Source organism: Charadrius vociferus, unplaced genomic scaffold, assembly GCF_000708025.1.
Source record: "Charadrius vociferus isolate BGI_N301 unplaced genomic scaffold, ASM70802v2 scaffold12, whole genome shotgun sequence".
Taxonomy (NCBI): domain Eukaryota; kingdom Metazoa; phylum Chordata; class Aves; order Charadriiformes; family Charadriidae; genus Charadrius; species Charadrius vociferus.
In genome coordinates, this window is record NW_009647422.1 from 1,211,572 (window position 1) to 1,229,858 (window position 18,287).

Consider the following 18,287-nt stretch of genomic DNA (forward strand, 5'->3'; position numbering starts at 1 on the left):
ACTTCAACCTGGAACAACTGACAGAGCTGTGGGCTCCCCTTACCTTTCACCTTCAGGTGAAATTTAGCCAGTGACGCTCCAGGTGCCACATGAATATCATGAAGCTCATCGAAGATCTGGGGCAATTGCTCCTCCTCAGTGGTAGATTCCTCCTGTTCTCGGCTAAGAAGCGATTAGAATTAGAAAGAAGAAAGTCAGGAAGTCAGAAAAGAGTTAGGAATCGGAATCACCTATTTTAGGTTAATTTAGTCTGTTGGGTTTAGAATCACAGAATGGTTTAGGTTGGAAGAGACCTTGAAGATCATGTAGATCCAACTCCCCTGACATGGGCAGGGACACCTCCCACCAGACCAGGTTGCTCAAAGCCCCGTCCAACCTGGCCTTGAACACCTCCAGGGACGGGGCAGCCACAGCTTCTCTGGACAACCTGGGCCAGGGGATCACCACCCCCACAGTCAAGAATTTCTTCCTAATATCGAATCTAAATCTCCCCTCTTTCAGCTTAAAACCATCACCCCTCGTCCTATGGCTCCACTCCCTGATCAAGAGTCCCTCCCCAGCTCTCCCGGAGCCCCTTTAGGGGCTATAAGGTCTCCCCGGAACCTTTTCTTCTCCAGGCTGAACAATCCCAACTCTCTCAGCCTGTCCTCATAGGCTTCAGAGTTTTATCATCGTGACAACAGATTCAGCACCATATGACATGAAAAATCCTGGAGTGATACCATGAAGAAGTACCCAGGCCAGCCTGCAGGCAGCCAGAGCAAGTTTACACACATGATAAACGTCCAGCTGTTGCAGTTACTGCATCTCAGCTGGTCTGGCTGATTCTTTAGGACATTAAACTGGCACTGCCAGATAGAGCAAACCCAGGCTTGATGTAAATATACATATTGATCTTATCACATCAGAAGTTAGAAAGAGCCAGAGTTCAATATTTTACCTCGAAATATATTCTTTGGCACTGTAGTAAGAAGATGTCTCTGTTGCATCTGCTGCTGTCTCATAGTCGGTGCTGGTCACTGTTAGATGGAAAAAAGGAAGTGTTTTCTTTGAAACTACTTTTCTTACTATAATTACAGTTTCCCTACTAATGTGAGTGACTGGCAGTTCGATTTCGCACTGCTGCTGCATACCTCTGCATTACAGAAAACACCTCTGATTATCCAAGGAGCTTTTTTCTCAGCCTTGCCTTGATGTTGGCAAAACCCAACTGAACCCAAGAGGTTTGCAAGCGAAACATTTTTTGGGCAACTCATACACTTGTTTTAATGTAAATGGTGTTTCTCTTGAAAAAAAAAAATAATTATCCACCTCTCAGCAGGACCCTTTCTCTTGTTTTTTTCCTACAGTGATTTTGAGACTTACAGTCCACTCGAAGCTCCGCCTTGGTTGAAGCGACTCCCATGTTGTTTTCAGCGAGGCAACGGTAAACACCCATGTCAGTGGGGACCACAGCTGTGATGATCAGCTGATGGCACCCTTCCTGGTCCTCGTTGATCATGTAATGATCGTTTTCTTCAATAGCTTTCCCATCCTTGAACCAGCGAACCGTAGGGAGCGGTTTGCCAACGACAATGCAGTCGAAGCTGACTGGGTATCCGTCTTGCACCTCTTGGTTTTGGAGCTCAGTCATGAACATGGGAGCTAAAGTCAGGGTAGTTAGGAGAGAAAAGAGGAAAAATTTGGCTGTTAAAAGATGTATTTTAAGAGCACTGCTGCCCAGTGCCTGAAGACTTCTGGTTCCTAGGGTTTTTAATTGCAGAATGATTTCTTTTCTCTATGAAAATAGTCAAGAAGAAACTCCCCGACTAACGCTATGAAGGTATTCCACGATGCCGTAAGCATTACAGCTGCAAACTATACATTACCTCTGTTCCTCTCCTCGCTGAAATGTCTTTTCTCCCTCAGGACTGTTCTGAAAACTGTTTTGTTGATTTAATTATAATAATCATAGCTTTTATGGCCCTATTATTGTAGTAGGGGGCATTTCTATTGTGAAAAGCAGCTTTGTAGGTAAGTAAATACTTTCTAGCCCCCTCCTTCATCACTAACCTCCCTCCTCTCCCTCAACACGAAAAAGAATGAAAAATTCATCAGTTTTTCCAAAAGTGCAGTTTCCATGAACATATCTGCACCAAGTGAAATATAAAGGCTTTTTGGAAGTTATTTGTGAATGAAAAGATAACATTCTGACCTGCTCCAGCTGTCTTTTCCAAAGAATAAACAGGTTTGCTTCACCTACCTGTATCAGAAGTCAGCAAAGGTGGTGGAGGTCTCACTACTGGTGGTGCAAACTTCCCATGGGTGGGTGGTGTTGCTTTCCCAATACGCAATTCAATTTTTTTAGGTCCTTGTTCCAAAATGTCAATCTCCACAGGAATTCCCAGAGCACCAAACATCTCTCTGAAGCGAGTGGCAGCAGTTTTTGCCTCAGACAAGATTTCAAACTTGATGTAGATGTACTGGTCGTCCTCACGATACGTCTGATGGTCAACCACCTCTATGTCCCCTTCATCTGCACTGACAAAGAGCTCTTCCTCCACGTCAGATATCTCGGTTGAGATCTTGGCCCTGAAGAGTCTATGAAGTCTCCTCCCTGCTTTACGGAAAGCATCATCCAGCTCACTGCCCGATGAGCTCTCTGTCTCACTGTCAGTGCTTGGTTTAACCTGCTTCTCCTTACGAAGAACTTGAGGTTCCTCAGTGCCAATAACCACCTTAGCACTGTGTGAAACCTTGCCAAATTTATTGGATGCCTCACACGTGTATTTACCGGCATCTTTCCTGTCCAGGCCAGTGATAATCAAAGAGCAGGTCCCATCACTGTAATTGTCTATGTGATAGTAGCGACCGTCTGAAAGCTCTTCCCCATCTTTCAGCCAACGGACTTTCATGTCGGTTTTGCTGTGGGCCACACACTCAAGGTGAAGAGTGCTTCCAGGCTCACCAGAGAAATCTTTGAAGGTCTCGGTAAACACTGGGCACTCTTGTTGCTTGATCTCTTTCCTGACTTTGTAGCCTTTGAAGGCAGCCTGGATCTTCACAGCGGCCTTGTTCATGGAAGGATCATCTAAATCTGGTATTTCTGGTTCATCTGGCTGAGCAGCTGGGGCAGCCACAACAGTCTCCACACTGGATTTCTCCCACTGTTTCCATAATTTGCCTGTGGAGATGGACTGGACCTTGCTAGTAACACTGACACTTGTCTTCCCAGCTTTCTTGAGGTAGTTCACCAGGGAAGGAGTCCCAGCTCTAGACTCATCATCTGAGCTTGTGAAAGAGAAATCTGCTTCTCCCGTCCTAGCCAGCTCATCACACGTGGAGTACTCCTCTGAGTAATAGTGAGTCATCTCCGCTTCCTCCCTCCTCAACTTCTGAAGCTTCTCATCCTCTTCAGGCACCTCGCTGATGGAATCCAAGGTGGGCTCCCGGCTCATCCGGCGTTTCTTGGCCAGGGCTTCCCACAGGAGGTGAAGGTCTCCCTCCTGAGCAGCCTCAGGAGGCAAGCTGGGCTGGACATGGCCGTCCACCAGGTCTTCTGGTTGCCTTGCGGGAGGTGCTTCCATGGCTATCTCTTTCAGCATTGTCACTGTGGGAACTGAGGAGAATTACATCAATAAGATCTTAGAAGTCTGTGAGTAAGCTCTGAGAAAGCACACGGAAATGTAGTTCCAAAGCCTGGGCAGGAGAGTATCAATGGCATTCAACTAAGCATTCTGGTCAGAACAAAATGTGAATTTAATATAACTGGACATGGTCCTGAGCAATTTGTTCTAGGTGACCCTGCTTTGAGCAGAGCGGTGGACTACACTATCTTCAGACGTCCTTCCCAAACACAACTATCCTGTGATTCTATGCATGCACTTAAAACATGGCCAAACAACATTTTTTTTTTTTTTTCATTCTTCACACATTTGAACCCAATAAATACATTTCTGACATTTTTAAATGTTGGAGTTGATGAATACCAAGTCAAGACTGTCAGTGGAGCCTGGAAAGCTGTTCAGCCTCATCCTATTTTACAGCTAGACAGGGTTTCACTGACTGTCTTGAACAGATCTCCACTGGCTATGAGGGGAGCTGAGACTCCCACCTCACATGGAGACACTTGCCTGTTTAGATGCGTCTAAGTCTGAAGGTTTTGACTCGCCCTCTTGCCGCCACATGGTGCCCAGTGCCGTTTGAGATGCTCCAGGCTGTCTGGGACATCCACATGTGGCTCTCAGATACAACACAGGACCTATGAGTGCTCTAGGTCCCTCTGGAGAAGGAGGTGAAGGCCAGGAGTGATATCCTGAAATGTCTCGATGGTGCTAGATGCCCGTGAGCGGGCTGCTGAATCCCACTGTAGGGGCACAATTCAGCTTCCTAAACACTATGACCCAAAGCCATTTGGGATGTGTAGGACAGAGGGCTGGCAGATATCACGCAGAACATACAAAAGAGCCCTCATTTTCTGAAATGGCAGCTGAAGGCCAGGCAGAATACCATAAACCATCTCAAAAGGCACCAGAAACCCATGTAGAGACAGCTGTATCGCACCTTAAATATCTGACTTAGGAAAAAAAAAAAAATAATCGGAAAACACACTGGGCAATACTGAACAGGAAGATAACAATTCTTTGTGGATTGTTATCACAGCTCATAAAAGAAAATGAACTCCAGTCCAAGCTGTGGAGATGCCCCTGGATATCCATAAACAGAACTGATTTAACATCATGGGAATGTACTCTCTGTACCTTCAAGACACAAGCTGGCAACAGATTTGACTTCTGGAGAAACCATGCAGGTATAGGTGTCCTGATCTTCAGGTTTAAATGCACGAATAATGAGTATCTGTTTTTTTCCATCAGAGAGGATCTCATATCTCCCTCCAGCTTGTATTTGTTCTTTTCCTTTGAACCATATCACTTTCTCTTCAGTTGCACTTGATAATTTGCACTCCAAGCGAGCCACCTCCCCTTCCGAGACTGATCCTCCCACCAAAGGATGGGTGACTGTAACTGGAGGCTCTGTAATTACAAAAAGGTGAATTAACACAAAGAACATATCATAATCTGTATTTAAGGCACCATCCAAGCATCCCATCCTTCATTTATAGATTCTTTAGCTGTTGTAGACAACCAAAGGAATAAAAAAGGACTGGAAGCATTCAAAGTTTGCACTTCCAAAGATAATATCAAAATAATTTTACAAGCTCTCCCAGCCATTAAACCAGCTCCATTTAAATATATACATGCAAAAGTGGTCGCATTCTTCACATTCCTGTGTTTATTTGCTGATCTTCATTTACCCATCACCAGTATTCAAGCAGTCTTACAGATTCTAGAAGATCTTAATGTTTAGAAGTGAAGCGGTTCTGAAGAGAGGCACGAAAGAAACAATAAAAAGAATAAAAATGAAGAGAGATTATTAGAAGTGTCATTCATCCCAGTCTTGAAAGTAAAAAAAAAATAAAAATAAAATAAGATAGATATATTTATGCTTGCTTAGAAAGAGTAAGAAATCTCAAAAACGCATAAAGAGATTAAAATAAAAACATCTCTGGATCTTCATTACTTTGGAAGGAGGCCTGCCAATGGCACGCTGTTTGTGCGACAGCGATACTCAAAGCGAAGTCAAGATAAATGCATTCAACGCAGAGATGTTGACTGGGATGTAAAGGACACAGCTCAGGTCCCGAAAGCAGCACGCGCCTGAGCGTGATCTGCCTCTCCGCACATTTCACCGAGGTGAGGGGACCACTGCCCCGAGCACTTTGGGGTTGTTGTAGACAAAGTCAGCGTACGCGGTGGTATCAGCGCCCAGCCGACACGCTGCAGTTGTTGTGTTGCAAAAAGAGGATTTTTTTATTATTATTATTCCTCTCACTTTGAGGAATTTGTTGGGCACTCAGCTACCACGGAAAGAGTTGCAAGAAAAGAAAGATTGAGGGAGCGGCTCTCCATCCCACTGTAGCTTCCAAAGTTTCACCAACAGACAACAAAAGAACTGTGTCCTCCAGCATTTCTTTCTGGGGGTTATTGAAAAAGATACGCAAATAATATAATGAAAGAGAAAGATGGGTGAAGAAGACAACACTGCCCACCCTCTGCATTGGTACCAGGGTCTTGGTTACCCCAAACGCATTCCAACATGCCCTTTTGACTCATTCCATCCCAACGCTACCAGAAAGGAAGCTCATGGTGACCAGACAACACATGGGTGCAGTGCAGGCTGCAAGCCAGCTTGATGCAGTTTGGAGAAAATAAGTGTTGGGTACTAACAACACAGCAGGTTTTGTTTCACGGCAGCCCAGAACAATTTTTCCAAGCTCTTTCTTCTCTATTGTGTTGGCAGCAAAGCACTGAAAAACGTTGCAGAGTGAACTCCTCCAGGAGACACCTGGAACGGGTGAAGCAGGCATGCCATGCGAAACACAAGGTCTACCGCAGCTTGCAGTCCTCCCTGGGGCATCTCTCTGTTCTCACCTAGCTGCACCGTCTGAGGGAAGTGCACCGGCTCGCTGGCCCCAACTTTGTTTACAGCCGAGACGCGGAATCTGTAGGGTTCACCCGGGGTGAGATCATCCACCATAAACTCTGTGTTTTGAATAAGGCCCTTGCTGCATGACTGCCAGCCAATACCTGGGATTTTCCTCTCCACGTTGTAGCCTAGGATATCACAACCACCGTCGCTCAAGGGCTTGTACCAAGACAGAGTTACAGAGTGGCTGCTCTTACTTAAAACTTCCGGTTCTTCAGGTGGATCGGGGTGGGCTGAAGGCACAACAGAGGTCCCGTGATGTACGACATGAGCAATAATGCTTTACACTAAAACAACCAAGAGCCTTCTACAAGCAACGAGAAGGAAGCACAACAGATTCCGTGTTTGTCTTACTGTGAAGTTGAGCGGGTACATGCCCGTGACCGTGAGACGTACCTGTGCACCACTGAGTTTTCCTTCGTCTGTCCAGATCTACACCGCTAATGACAAACATTCATTCCCCAACTGACATCTCACATACTTAATGTCACATATTGTGAATTTTTCCCTGCTGCTTTGTTGCACCTATCTCAAAATAAAGATGACCCATGTCATCCAGCAACTTAGCTGAAAAATTCAAGTACATTTGAGCCTTCATGGTATTTATTTCAGCTCCGGCCTTAATGGAAATCGAGTTATTGTTGGACTACAGAGTAACTCTAACAATTTAATAGCAATTCACTCAGTTTCCATGTAATTGCTATATATGTCACAGCATCAGGCAATAACAAATAAATATATAATGGGAATGGTCTTGTGTCCTACCAGAGTGGCTACTGATGATCATATTCAGTACACTGGAAAACGTTCCTCACCTAATTTACGCTTTGGCTTAGAAGACAGAAATAATGCCATGAGGTACCAGTCCAACAAATTAAAGGCAAATAAGGTCATCAGCCAGTTCTTTAATTCTGGACATCACAAACACTCCTTTCTACATAAAGTATAAGCTTATTTTCTCTATTCTCAGGCAAATTTCATACAGAAAGCCCATCAACAGGAGGAGTTCATGAGGATAGTATTTTGCAGATCCTAAAATGTAGGTGCCCAAAGTAAGACAAAGCTGTTTTAAAGCCATCAGCACCCGATCTTTTTTTTTTTTTTTTTTTTTTTTTTTGTGGAAATGACTGGAAAACCTCAGAGATCTCTCGAGCCTCGGAAGTCATTAGACAGACAGACTACCCCTAATAATTTAAAGGAGGAATGGTCAATCAGTGACTCCGGAACATCTCAAGTACAGCGTTACAGCTAAACCAGATTGCAGTTACCTCACAACCATCACTGGGGCTGTGCTGGCGTGACCATTGCTGGGTGACCCACCTGTCCCACTGTGGGAAGGAGCCAGACCTTGGGTGCTGGAATGGACACTGACGAATCATTGGTCTGACCTGCTCCACAAGGGAATTGGGGAACTATCATCATTTCTACTTGTGAAGTGCTCCAAGAGCTATTAACTCTTGTATCTCTGAAGTACAAGGTGTGTGTTTCATGGCTCTCACCCACATGAAGATTTTAACACGCAACTCATTAATCTGGAAAACTGGTTGCCCGGCACTTGAGTAGATTAGCAGATTTCAAAGGGTTCTCTGCTGCCCTGGATATTTTTTCCATGGGCACTCCAGTTCGGCTCCCTCCCATGTCCACATTTGCTGAGGGTGATGTTGACCTCTGAGTAAATTGATCTCTGCTAGACTATGTTACATTTTACAAAAGACTGCAGCTAAAGAAAGCCGGTGAACTTCTCTACCATCGCTAGCCTGATACAATTGTCTTCTGATGAGATGAAATGTTTCTGGTCAAAAAAACAAGTTGCCCAGCAGCATCTTCTCAGACTAAGAACGCTAGCTTGGGACATGCAGGGCAAAGAGAAAAGAATCAATACAAAGATTAGAAAATTCAATGTTGTGGCTCAATACCAAAGTCTGAGATTTCAAGTGCCACTGGGCTGCAATGACAGACACTTACCTGTCACGGATAACTTGGCTGATGCAATTGCTTCCCTGCAGGCAAAGGTCACCTCTCCGGAATGATGCGGTTGGGCTTTTTTCAGAATAAGTTTGTATTTGTTTCCATTTGCTTGTACCTCCCAGTCCTCATCCGACTGGAGCTCTATGTCATTACTATACCAGGCAACTTCATTAATTGGCACAGCTTCACTTAGAACGCAGCTAAATGTAGCTTTCTCCCCCGGAGAGACTTCCACATCTGTGAGAGGCTGCAAGATCTGTAGGCGCCATCCTGTAGACAATAATAAATCAAGCCCTCTGTTACAGAAACAAAGACAGGCAAGAGATTTTGTGAATATTTTGGTGAAGCTCTGGACAGTCAGGCCTTGGAGACCAAGGAGATCATTAAAAGGGAGGTTATGTATATCACCAGAACACATGGTAGCACTGAGGACTGAAACTTTCCAAAACTTTCAGGAGCAAAAACCAAACCAGCAATGTCTTTCTTTCCCAAGTAACAGAAAATCCCAAGGGAGATACCATGGTATGACTGAAGATGGCAGTTCTTATACTCTGAAAGGGGTTCTGATCCCCAGAGGGGTCTCAGCAATAGCATAAGATACAAGGCTACAGAGACAATACTGTTGCTGATAGAACTCTCACCTCTAGAGCCCTGAAGCACCTACAAATGCAACCCAACTCATCAGGATAAAGACAACTGTAAGACAGTCATTTGCTGATAACTCATTGCCAACTGATGATGCTTATATCTGTGTCATGGCATACGCAACAAGAAAAAAGGGAAATTGGAAAACATCTTCCATTTATTGCGTGGGAGGAAGATTTAGATAAGAAGCAAGCAACAAATGTGACTTTTCCTCTCTGCTACTCGTCATATTTTCCTGGCTCATTTGCACTTTCCAGCCAGAAATTTAAGACTCCCCACGCACAAGTGCTTCAGTTACCTTTCACCGTCAGGAAGGCTGAGGTCACCGCGTCGCTGCACGTGAATGTCACCCTGCAGCTGTCTCGGGGAGTGAGGTTCTTCAGCAGCAGAATATGTCGGCGCCCATTCTCAAAGTAAACCATCTCAGTGTTTTCTGTAGTTTTGGCAGGTTCATCGTCAATCAGCCAGTTGTAATTGTAGGACTCGGGCTTGGAAAGGTAGCATTCGAACAGGGCTTCCCCTCCTTCCACGGCTTCCACATTCTCCAAGCCCTGGACAATGCTGTTCTTGGCTGGCAAAAAAAGGATGACGAACAGTATTAATTGTCTGGCTATGCAATATTAACAAGACTCGGAGCACTGGATGATTCCCACTGCTGGAAATCTGATGGAAAGGATGTGGATGCGATAAACTGCACTTGTAGGCTTTGTTGGTAATTTCAACCATGCTCTAACACAAAACTATAGGTGTAGAATCATGGAATGGTTTGGGTTGGAAGGGACCTTAAAGATCATCGAGTTCCACCCTCTGCCATGGGTGGGGACACCTCCCACCAGCCCAGGTTGCTCCAAGCCCCATCCAACCTGGCCTTGAACACCTCCAGGGATGGGGCAGCCACAGCTTCTCTGGGCAACCTGGGCAAGGGGCTCACCACCCTCAGAGTGAAAAATTTCTTCCTAATGTTTAATCTAAACCCGCCCTCTTCCAGTTTGAAGCCATTCCCCCTCGTCCTATCACTACATGCCTTTGTAAACAGTCCCTCCCCAGCTCTCCTGTAGCCCCTTTAGGTATTGGAAGGGGCTCTAAGGTCTCCCCGGAGCCTTCTCTTCTCCAGGCTGAACAACGCCAACTCTCTCAGCCTGTCCTCACAGCAGAGGTGCTCCAGCCCTCGGATCATCTTCATGGCACTCCAAAAAAACCTTTTAAGCAGTGAGACAGTTTAAAAATAATGATAAATAAACCTCTAGGACCTCTAGCATTTCATCTAGACTTCCTCCAGAAACCTGACTTCGGGTTTTACAAATAAAGTAAAAAATGTCAGTGTTTATATGAATCAGGCCAGTAATTGATAGGAAGGGATAGCTCAGGAAGATAAAGTATCATCAAATTCCGCCGGTCCCACAGCAGGAAGCATTTCCCACAGATCTCCCAGGCAGCGCAATTATCATCATAACCGGGGAGATGTGAATCCATGGAGAGCTCACGACAAAATCTTACTATGTTTCATGCAAAGCAAAGGTGAGAGAATATTACAGCCGAGAAAGCTACAGCGACTGTCATCTGAGCGAGCGGCACATCTGCAGGTCTGCCTCGAGGGAACACACAAAATATTAAAATCTGCATTAACAGCATTTTAAATAGCAAATTTCTGAATTGTTACAGAAGCTCTGTGATAATGCATTTGGTTTATTTTCCCGTGCGTGTGGGGTGAATTGTGCGGTTGGAAACATGCTCGTATCCACACGCTGCATTTGCCTGCGGAGTCGTGCATCCATCAGCGTTCGTACAGAAGCAATCAGCCTGACGGAAAATTAAACGTGGGCTGGTGCATGCGAATATAATTTGTGTTAGACCAGCTACATGGACAAATTACATGCACAACGGTGGGAACGCACGGTTGAGTAAATACATTTTACAGAAATATCATAAAACAGCCAGCACGATCTATAATATAAACCAACGCCCTGAGACATTCTTAATTAGATCCCTATAACCATTATCTGAAGTGTTCCAAGAAAAAAAAAAAAAAAAGCTGAACAATTTATTTAATAGCAAAAAAAACACCAAACATGAGTTACTAAAAAAAAATAATCTATATTTTATAATATTCATATTTATGGAGAAAAATGAGGGGTAAATCCTTGGAGAGTATATAATTTTGTTAGAACAAATCTGAACTGTTTATTTGTGCACTTTTGGAGCATTGGTTTCCCTAACTAAGGAAGGCAGATAATTACAAATCCTGCCTCCTCTGGGATGCTTTTAGATTATGTTCGTTAACATCTTTTTAAATCCCTAAAATGGAAAGTACTTATCGATGTAGAAAATATTATAATAAATAATACCCTGCTCTTCTGTGCTCACACCTCTGATTAGACAAGAAGGCATAATTGCCTAACGAAACACAAAAATTCAGAAATCAAATCAGAACCCCTGTTCTTGCTGATCACATTAATTCAACTGGTGAACAAAAACAATAATCCCATGCACAGCAGAAAAAAAAAATAAAATCCTAAACCTATTTTTAATTTTTGATTTGCTGTTTCTCAAAAATGCTGATGAGAAGGAAGAAGAGAGTTCCTTGTGTGATCAGTATTTGAAATAAGTAAAACACCAAGCTACCTTAGCTTAGCTGAAAATAAATTGAAATTCCACACTATCCATTAGCTACTGGTTTTAAGGCACACCGTGTGTAAAAAGCACTCCGTAACACCAAAAAAATATTCTTATTATTTCTTTGGACCAACATTACACTGTGACTTCACAATAATTCAGTAGGACACATCCCATTGCACTGATGTTGCGGTTCATTGTAGAAGAAGTATGATGCGTAAGTGGTGTAATTAGTGAGCATTAATTAGAACTAAGCTCCAGTGAAACACTGCAGTTTCATATCCAATACCCATTAACTCCCAACTATTTTTATCATCGTTATCAGTACTGGAGTGAACACCAAAGAGCGGGTAGCTGATGTGTCGCTTATTGTGAGACGCTGCCATGATTTTTCCACCTCTTATTTGGAACCCATGATAGTCTTCCTCTTTGGCTGGAAGACCTCACCTTGAACATCAAGTGCAGCCATCACTTTAGTGCCTTCAGCTTCACAAGAATAGATGCCAGTGTCTTCTGGTACCGTAGGTTTAATTTTTAGCATGCTTACATTCCAGTCCTGATCGATAATCACTCGCTGCCCATCTGCATGTATTTCCTGATCATTTTTCTTCCATATGGCGTGTACTGGCCTAGAATATTGGCATATGAACTCTGCTGTGCCATCTTCATCAACAGTTATATCCTGCATGGGACTGACCACTTCAATGGTTGGATCTGTTAACCAACACGTCAGGAAGGACATGCATTAGTGGATCCTCATGGAAATGGCAACTTAGAGATTTTTCGACAAGCTCAGAGCCTGCGGGGAGCAAGCAGAGTGACCGTGCAAGCAGGGAGCTGACTGGGCACACTGGGGATTAGCGGTTTAGTCTGCGCTTGTGTCAGCAACAAGCAGGATTGAAGCAAAACTGGTACATTAGAATATAACCATCACACTGGAAAACGGGCCACCGGCAATTAAGGCTTGTGCTTTAACAGTCCTGAATATGAACTTCTGTGCAGAACATCTGCTGGGGTTGCCTCCAGGCTTAGTTTTTTCTCCCAGCGTTGCTGACATCCTCTAGATTAGGAAGCACTGGAGGCAAAACACTTCTGCTTCCCAGAATGTGGCAGGAGCTCAAGTGCGAGACAGGGGACTGCAATGGATGGACTGCCCTGAGCGGTTCCCCGTAACTCTCAACCTCAACTAACCATGGGAAAATGCCACAAACTCTACTGGAGGCTCCTTGTATGAGCAAACTGCAACCACTCCTTGGAAAGAAACGCAATACTCAAATGTGAATACTCATTCCTGTCCTGAGGTGGTGATGGCCGTATGTCAGGAGTCATAGACAGCACGAGGAGCAAAGATGCAGGACAACTGTAACAAAAAAGGGCACTTCACAGAAGAGAGGAACTTATTGCTTTGATAGACCATGAGTTCCTCTGTGGCAGAGACAGATCTTGGGAAAAAATAATATGATTTCCTTTGCAGTGGCTGATCTAGAGATGCAGCATGGACCACTGCAATCTCAGATTGAGCTGAGAGCAGCTGGATATGCAGCTCGTCCGAAGAAGACGAGATCCATGAAGCTGCTTTTAAGCATCCAGTATTTCTTTTAAAGTGCTAGTTCTGCTTCTTGGGAGGCAGCTGCAGGGCACAGGAGAGATATCTAACCTCAAAATATTGTGAGCTTCCAAAGCAGCCAAGGAGTCCCTCCTGACATCTCAAATTGGACCACCTGCACACAACTGCAATATAGAGATATATGCTGAAAAGAAAAATCTCAATGAAGTCTGAAAATGGGATGCTGCAGAGCAACTTCTTCTTGGCAGAACTATGTCAACTTCCCCCCAAAATTGATAGGCCTACAACAGGACACGAAAAGATGAGAGTCAGAGAAAGCTGATATATGTCCTCATCTTTCAAATAGTTGTTCTGATAACAGGCTTTTGCAGCTAGAATTAACTACACTGGACCTCTGTCTGGAACGCTTCTCTTGAAATGTGGTGCATCAGGTTGAGGACTTGGGATGCTCCTAGCAGACATTGGGAAGCAGAGATAGTTTCGCAAAAGCTTTTGGGAAACTTGGTAACAAAAACTTCTGGAAACTTGCAAGGCTTGATCCTGCTCTCTGAGGCTCCCTCCACCACACTGTGTGTCTGCGTGTGTGTTTATGGAGTGGAGACATCAATGGCAGATCACGGAAATGTTTTGGTTACACCAGGACTGAAGAAACAAGAAGGTATTTGTGCAGCTGGAGAGTAGAATACCGTCTCCTTTCAGAAGATGCAGAGGTGCTCCTCACAGCAAACATCACCTGTGGTGCTGGAGAAGGAAGGTGTCCTGGTTCCACTGCACTATTGCTCTTTGCCACTGCTAGGCTAAGACTTTGGTGGCCCTATTCACCCACACAGAATGGCAGAAAGCTCCTTGGGACTTAGGAGCCAACGTGTACGTGGGGGGCCTGTAATTCCCACCCTGCCCAAGGGGGTCAGAAGAAGGCAGCAGCTACTTCAACCTTTTCCATTTTCACCCCACCCGTGTGTGAAGATGCCATCATACTGGGCCTCTGGATGAACGCAGCCGTAGGGCAATGATATTGTGACGGCCCAACAACAAAAGCTGCCGTGAGATCTCAGTTATTATAGAACATATCGTTACAAGCACGTCTTCCACCAGGAGAACGGGGCATATGGAACAGAGAGAAAGACAACTTGTTCCTTGGTGAAGAACAAGCCATGGACAGCTAGATAGACTGAAAAAGGCCTAGTTTGAAGACAGATCTATTTTTAGATTTCTGGAAAAAATAAAGTATATGAAATTGGCTGTTAATACAAGTACCATCAGAATTTTACTGGTGTTTACTTTCCCATTAAATCAAGTGTTACTGAGCACAATGTAACTGGGGTGTTTTTTCAATACCTTTCTCATCCTAATCCAAGTATAGTCATATATTACTGTGATTTGGGTTCACATTAAAGAAATCTTGCCTCAACAGAAGCATAAAACATCCACATACACGTGTGTACTAGCATGAGCTGTGGGGTTGGACTAGATGGCCTCCAGAGGTCCCCTCCAACATCGAGGTTGCTGTGATTCCATGAAATGAAAACTTCTCAGGAACCCTTTATTTCACGGAGTAGAATACCAAACAATGCATTTATTTTTAGTTTATGTTTTAGATGCACTGGATTTCTTTGCCTGGAGAGCTCAGAATCAGGTTCTGTCTTTGAAAATATGAAACTCAGAACTGACACAAATGGACATGGGATTTGTGGGGTTCACACACTGTATCATTGCTGCATCATTCTGATATTAAGAAGTGATTTGCCGCTTTATCTTTGCAGAGAGTTAAATTTTCTCAATGTACAAGGGACACATTATACAGAGAAGGAAACATCAACCACCAACTATAATTCCATGTTGTGGATCATTCCTGTTATGGGAGACAGTTATAGCAGGGGGGCAGATTTTAATAAAGAACACTTAACCCTTTATATATCTCCATATATACAAACCCATTTTCCAAGCAAGGAATAAGTGTTACTTTTGTCTGAAGAATAACAACTTTTCCCCATGGCTACAAAAGGACTGGAGGTGAAGGAGCTTGCTTTATCAAGTCTGGAGCTCAGTGTTATTTGCGGCTTGTGGCTACCCTTACCAAATGAGAAAAATCTTTATTCAACAGACCACAAAGCTTTTCCAGCGCAATGATGACCATTACTATTCTGGTAGTCAACAAACAAGGCTCATTTTGTCACAGTCTTACCCCAATGTCATATACTGTTGAGTTTCCAGGAGAAGCTCTGGAGCCAACAATATAACAGCTCAAAGTCTTGTCTTGGGAACATGCTGAGCTCTGTGCCAGTAGCCTAGCTATGGGGCAGCACAGTGGTCATTTTGTGAAATTCTAGACACATAATACTTTGTGATATTATAAAAACAGTTGAAGGGGGGATAAAAAAATCAGGTGCTACCACAGTGGTTTATGTTCAGCTCTACACAGATGTCAGGTGAAAGCAGCAGCCCTGACCCTGCAACCCTTTCTTCACCTGAACCACTCAAAAAAAAAATAAAATAAAATCAATGCGGTTGTACCTACAAGCCTTCTGACGTGAATATGGGTGACTTGCAGAAGTGAAGGGTTGCAGGACACAGAAGAAGTGTGAAGGGATTTAGTAAGGGTAGCCTGGAAGGCAGAAGCACTAGCGCACTGAGCAAGTCCAGAGGTGGCCGTGTGTTTCTTTCTAACAACGAAATACCTTTGACTAATAATTTAGCTGTAGATATAAGGGACCCAGCTCTGAAGGTGACAGTGCCTGAGTCATGGCACGCCACGTCATTTAGGGTTAAAGTGTGGATCATCCCGTCCTGCTCAGAGATTTCAGTCACAAAGTTGTTGTGAAGGGGAGATCCATCGAGCCACCACTGCACGTTCTTCACGCCCGGGTACGAGAGCTCGCAGGTGAACGTGGCTGACTCACCCACAAAGACGTCTGTGTTCTTTAAACCAGAAACTATGACTGCTGCTTCTTCTGTATAACAGAGCAAGAGAAGGTGCCAAAGGAAAACAAAAGCATAAACACATACACTCCGCTTTCTGCAGAACTAGCCCAAGCAACAGTGCAAGTTGTCCAGGAGACTTAAACTTGTAATGCTGTTCCAGAGAAAAAAAAGAGCTTAAATTTTCTGTAAAGGATTTAGAAACCACCTTCCATCCTTCGCCTGCCTGCAAGCGCAGTGTGTGTGTCTGCCAACACTGTCTCAGTGGGAGGAAACTCTCCTCCATGATCAGGTCGCGATGGGCTCTCCTGCGTGTTGCAACCATCTGCACTGACATTGTATGAGGTGGGAGGCAGAGAGGTAGCTCAATTTAAACGTTTACTTACAGTGCTTTAAAAGAGTAATAAGAATAACAACAATGATAGAGGCTGTGATCAATAATAACAAGAATTTCGGGGGGGGGGGGGGGTGTTGGTTTTTTTTTTGTTTGTTTTGTTTTTTTTACGACAACTGCTCCAAGCAAATACTTTTTCAGCCGTACCACCATCTGCTACAGTACACAGTACGGTCAATACTTTGAACTACCTTAATTTATAAACATTGGCCCAACCTCAGCCTGGATGTAAATGTTTATATCTTCACTGCAATCAGGAAAGAAATGAATGGACTTTCAACTCTTTGCACCTGAGACAATTTTAGCCATTGACAAGTTACCGTCAACGATTTTGGAATAATAAATCCAGGTAGCAAAATCAGAGCATTTCCACCACACTTCACCTTACCTTGCACATACACAGAACCTGTGGTGATCTCGTATCCAGTGCTACAGGTATAATCCCCGCAGTCATCAGGCTCTACACCGTGGATGATGAGCTCAGCAACGCTGCCTTTCAGCTTCATCTCGTACTTATCACTGGGCTGAATGACCACCCCTCCTTTTCTCCACTCAACGGGGGTGTCCGGCTTGGAGATCTCGCAGTGCAAGACAGCTGTTCCCCCTTCTTCAGACTCTACGTTTTTCAGCTCTTCTTTAAACAGCACGGGTAGTACTGCGGCGGAGAAGCAACCGTATCAGTGACAGTCCTCAGAGGTAGGAAACTTACTGGCAACTTCTCTGGCTTGGCCGTTCCCCTCTTTCGGAACCCCAGCTTGCCTGCTGGCAATGTCAAGCCCAGAGCAGGACTTTGAGTTGTGCCATAGCCACTCATAGGGATCAGCTGCTGCTACAGCGAGGGTGTCCACCGCTGCTCCATAAAGGATTGCTATAGGTCGCAGGACCTCTAAAGGGCTTCACGGGGGCATACCCATCATTTCCAGTGTCAGCAGTTAGAGGACCAATCACAGCCGTTGGACATTTTGTCGCTGAAACCAAACCCTCCGAGCTGAACACCGTTTATGGGGGCTAAACTCAGGATCTAAAAGCATGATCTTGTTGCTCAAGTCAAAAGACACAGTGCTCTTAGTATAGAATGAATAAAACTATAAGATGCCAAAACGTAGGCACTAGAAAAAGGCAGAGCGCCACAATTCTTGGGCTGCTCAGGCACAAATAGGTATAACGGCTCAATTTAAAATGGGCCTGTTGTAGGTACGGTGAAATACTGCAGTCCCTTATTGTCAGGCAGCAGGCAAGTTTTCTAACTGCTCTTGTACATACCCTCCGTTAGCAGCAGCTGCAGTTTTGCTCCCAGCCCTCACAGCGGGATCAAAATTGCAACCGCAGAAATAGAACAGAATTTAAAAGGCATTAAATTCTTCTCTGAAGAAGAGGCTGCGGATCAAACTCTTTCCTGCAGTTGTAATTCACAGATACAGAGTGTTAATCATAATTCAGTGGTAAAACATCCATATCGTCCCCTTAGAGGATGGCCACAGCCATAACTTCTCTGCCTTAGAATCATAGAATCGTTAAGGCTGAAAAAGACCTTTAAGATCATCAAGTCCAACCATTATCTAAACTCTACTGGGCCCACTTCTAAACCACGTCCCTGAGCACTGTATCCAGGCTTTTAAATACATCCAAGGATGGCGATTCAACCACTTCCCTGGG

General features: G+C 44.3%; 1 protein-coding gene across 1 annotated transcript in view; it reads right to left on the reverse strand.

Moving 5' to 3' along the window:
- The window catches only part of OBSCN (obscurin, cytoskeletal calmodulin and titin-interacting RhoGEF), a 202,611-nt gene that overhangs the window by 71,631 nt on the left and 112,693 nt on the right, over positions 1-18,287 (reverse strand). Inside the window, exons 57-66 of the mRNA XM_009880514.1 lie at positions 9,437-9,709; positions 8,491-8,763; positions 6,471-6,758; positions 5,216-5,218; positions 4,740-5,012; positions 2,715-3,568; positions 2,243-2,669; positions 1,366-1,644; positions 941-1,019; positions 44-162 (exon numbers count right to left, since the gene is read on the reverse strand). Of these exons, the coding sequence (XP_009878816.1) occupies positions 44-162; positions 941-1,019; positions 1,366-1,644; positions 2,243-2,669; positions 2,715-3,568; positions 4,740-5,012; positions 5,216-5,218; positions 6,471-6,758; positions 8,491-8,763; positions 9,437-9,709 (2,868 nt within the window). The remainder of the gene's footprint in view (positions 1-43; positions 163-940; positions 1,020-1,365; positions 1,645-2,242; positions 2,670-2,714; positions 3,569-4,739; positions 5,013-5,215; positions 5,219-6,470; positions 6,759-8,490; positions 8,764-9,436; positions 9,710-18,287) is intronic.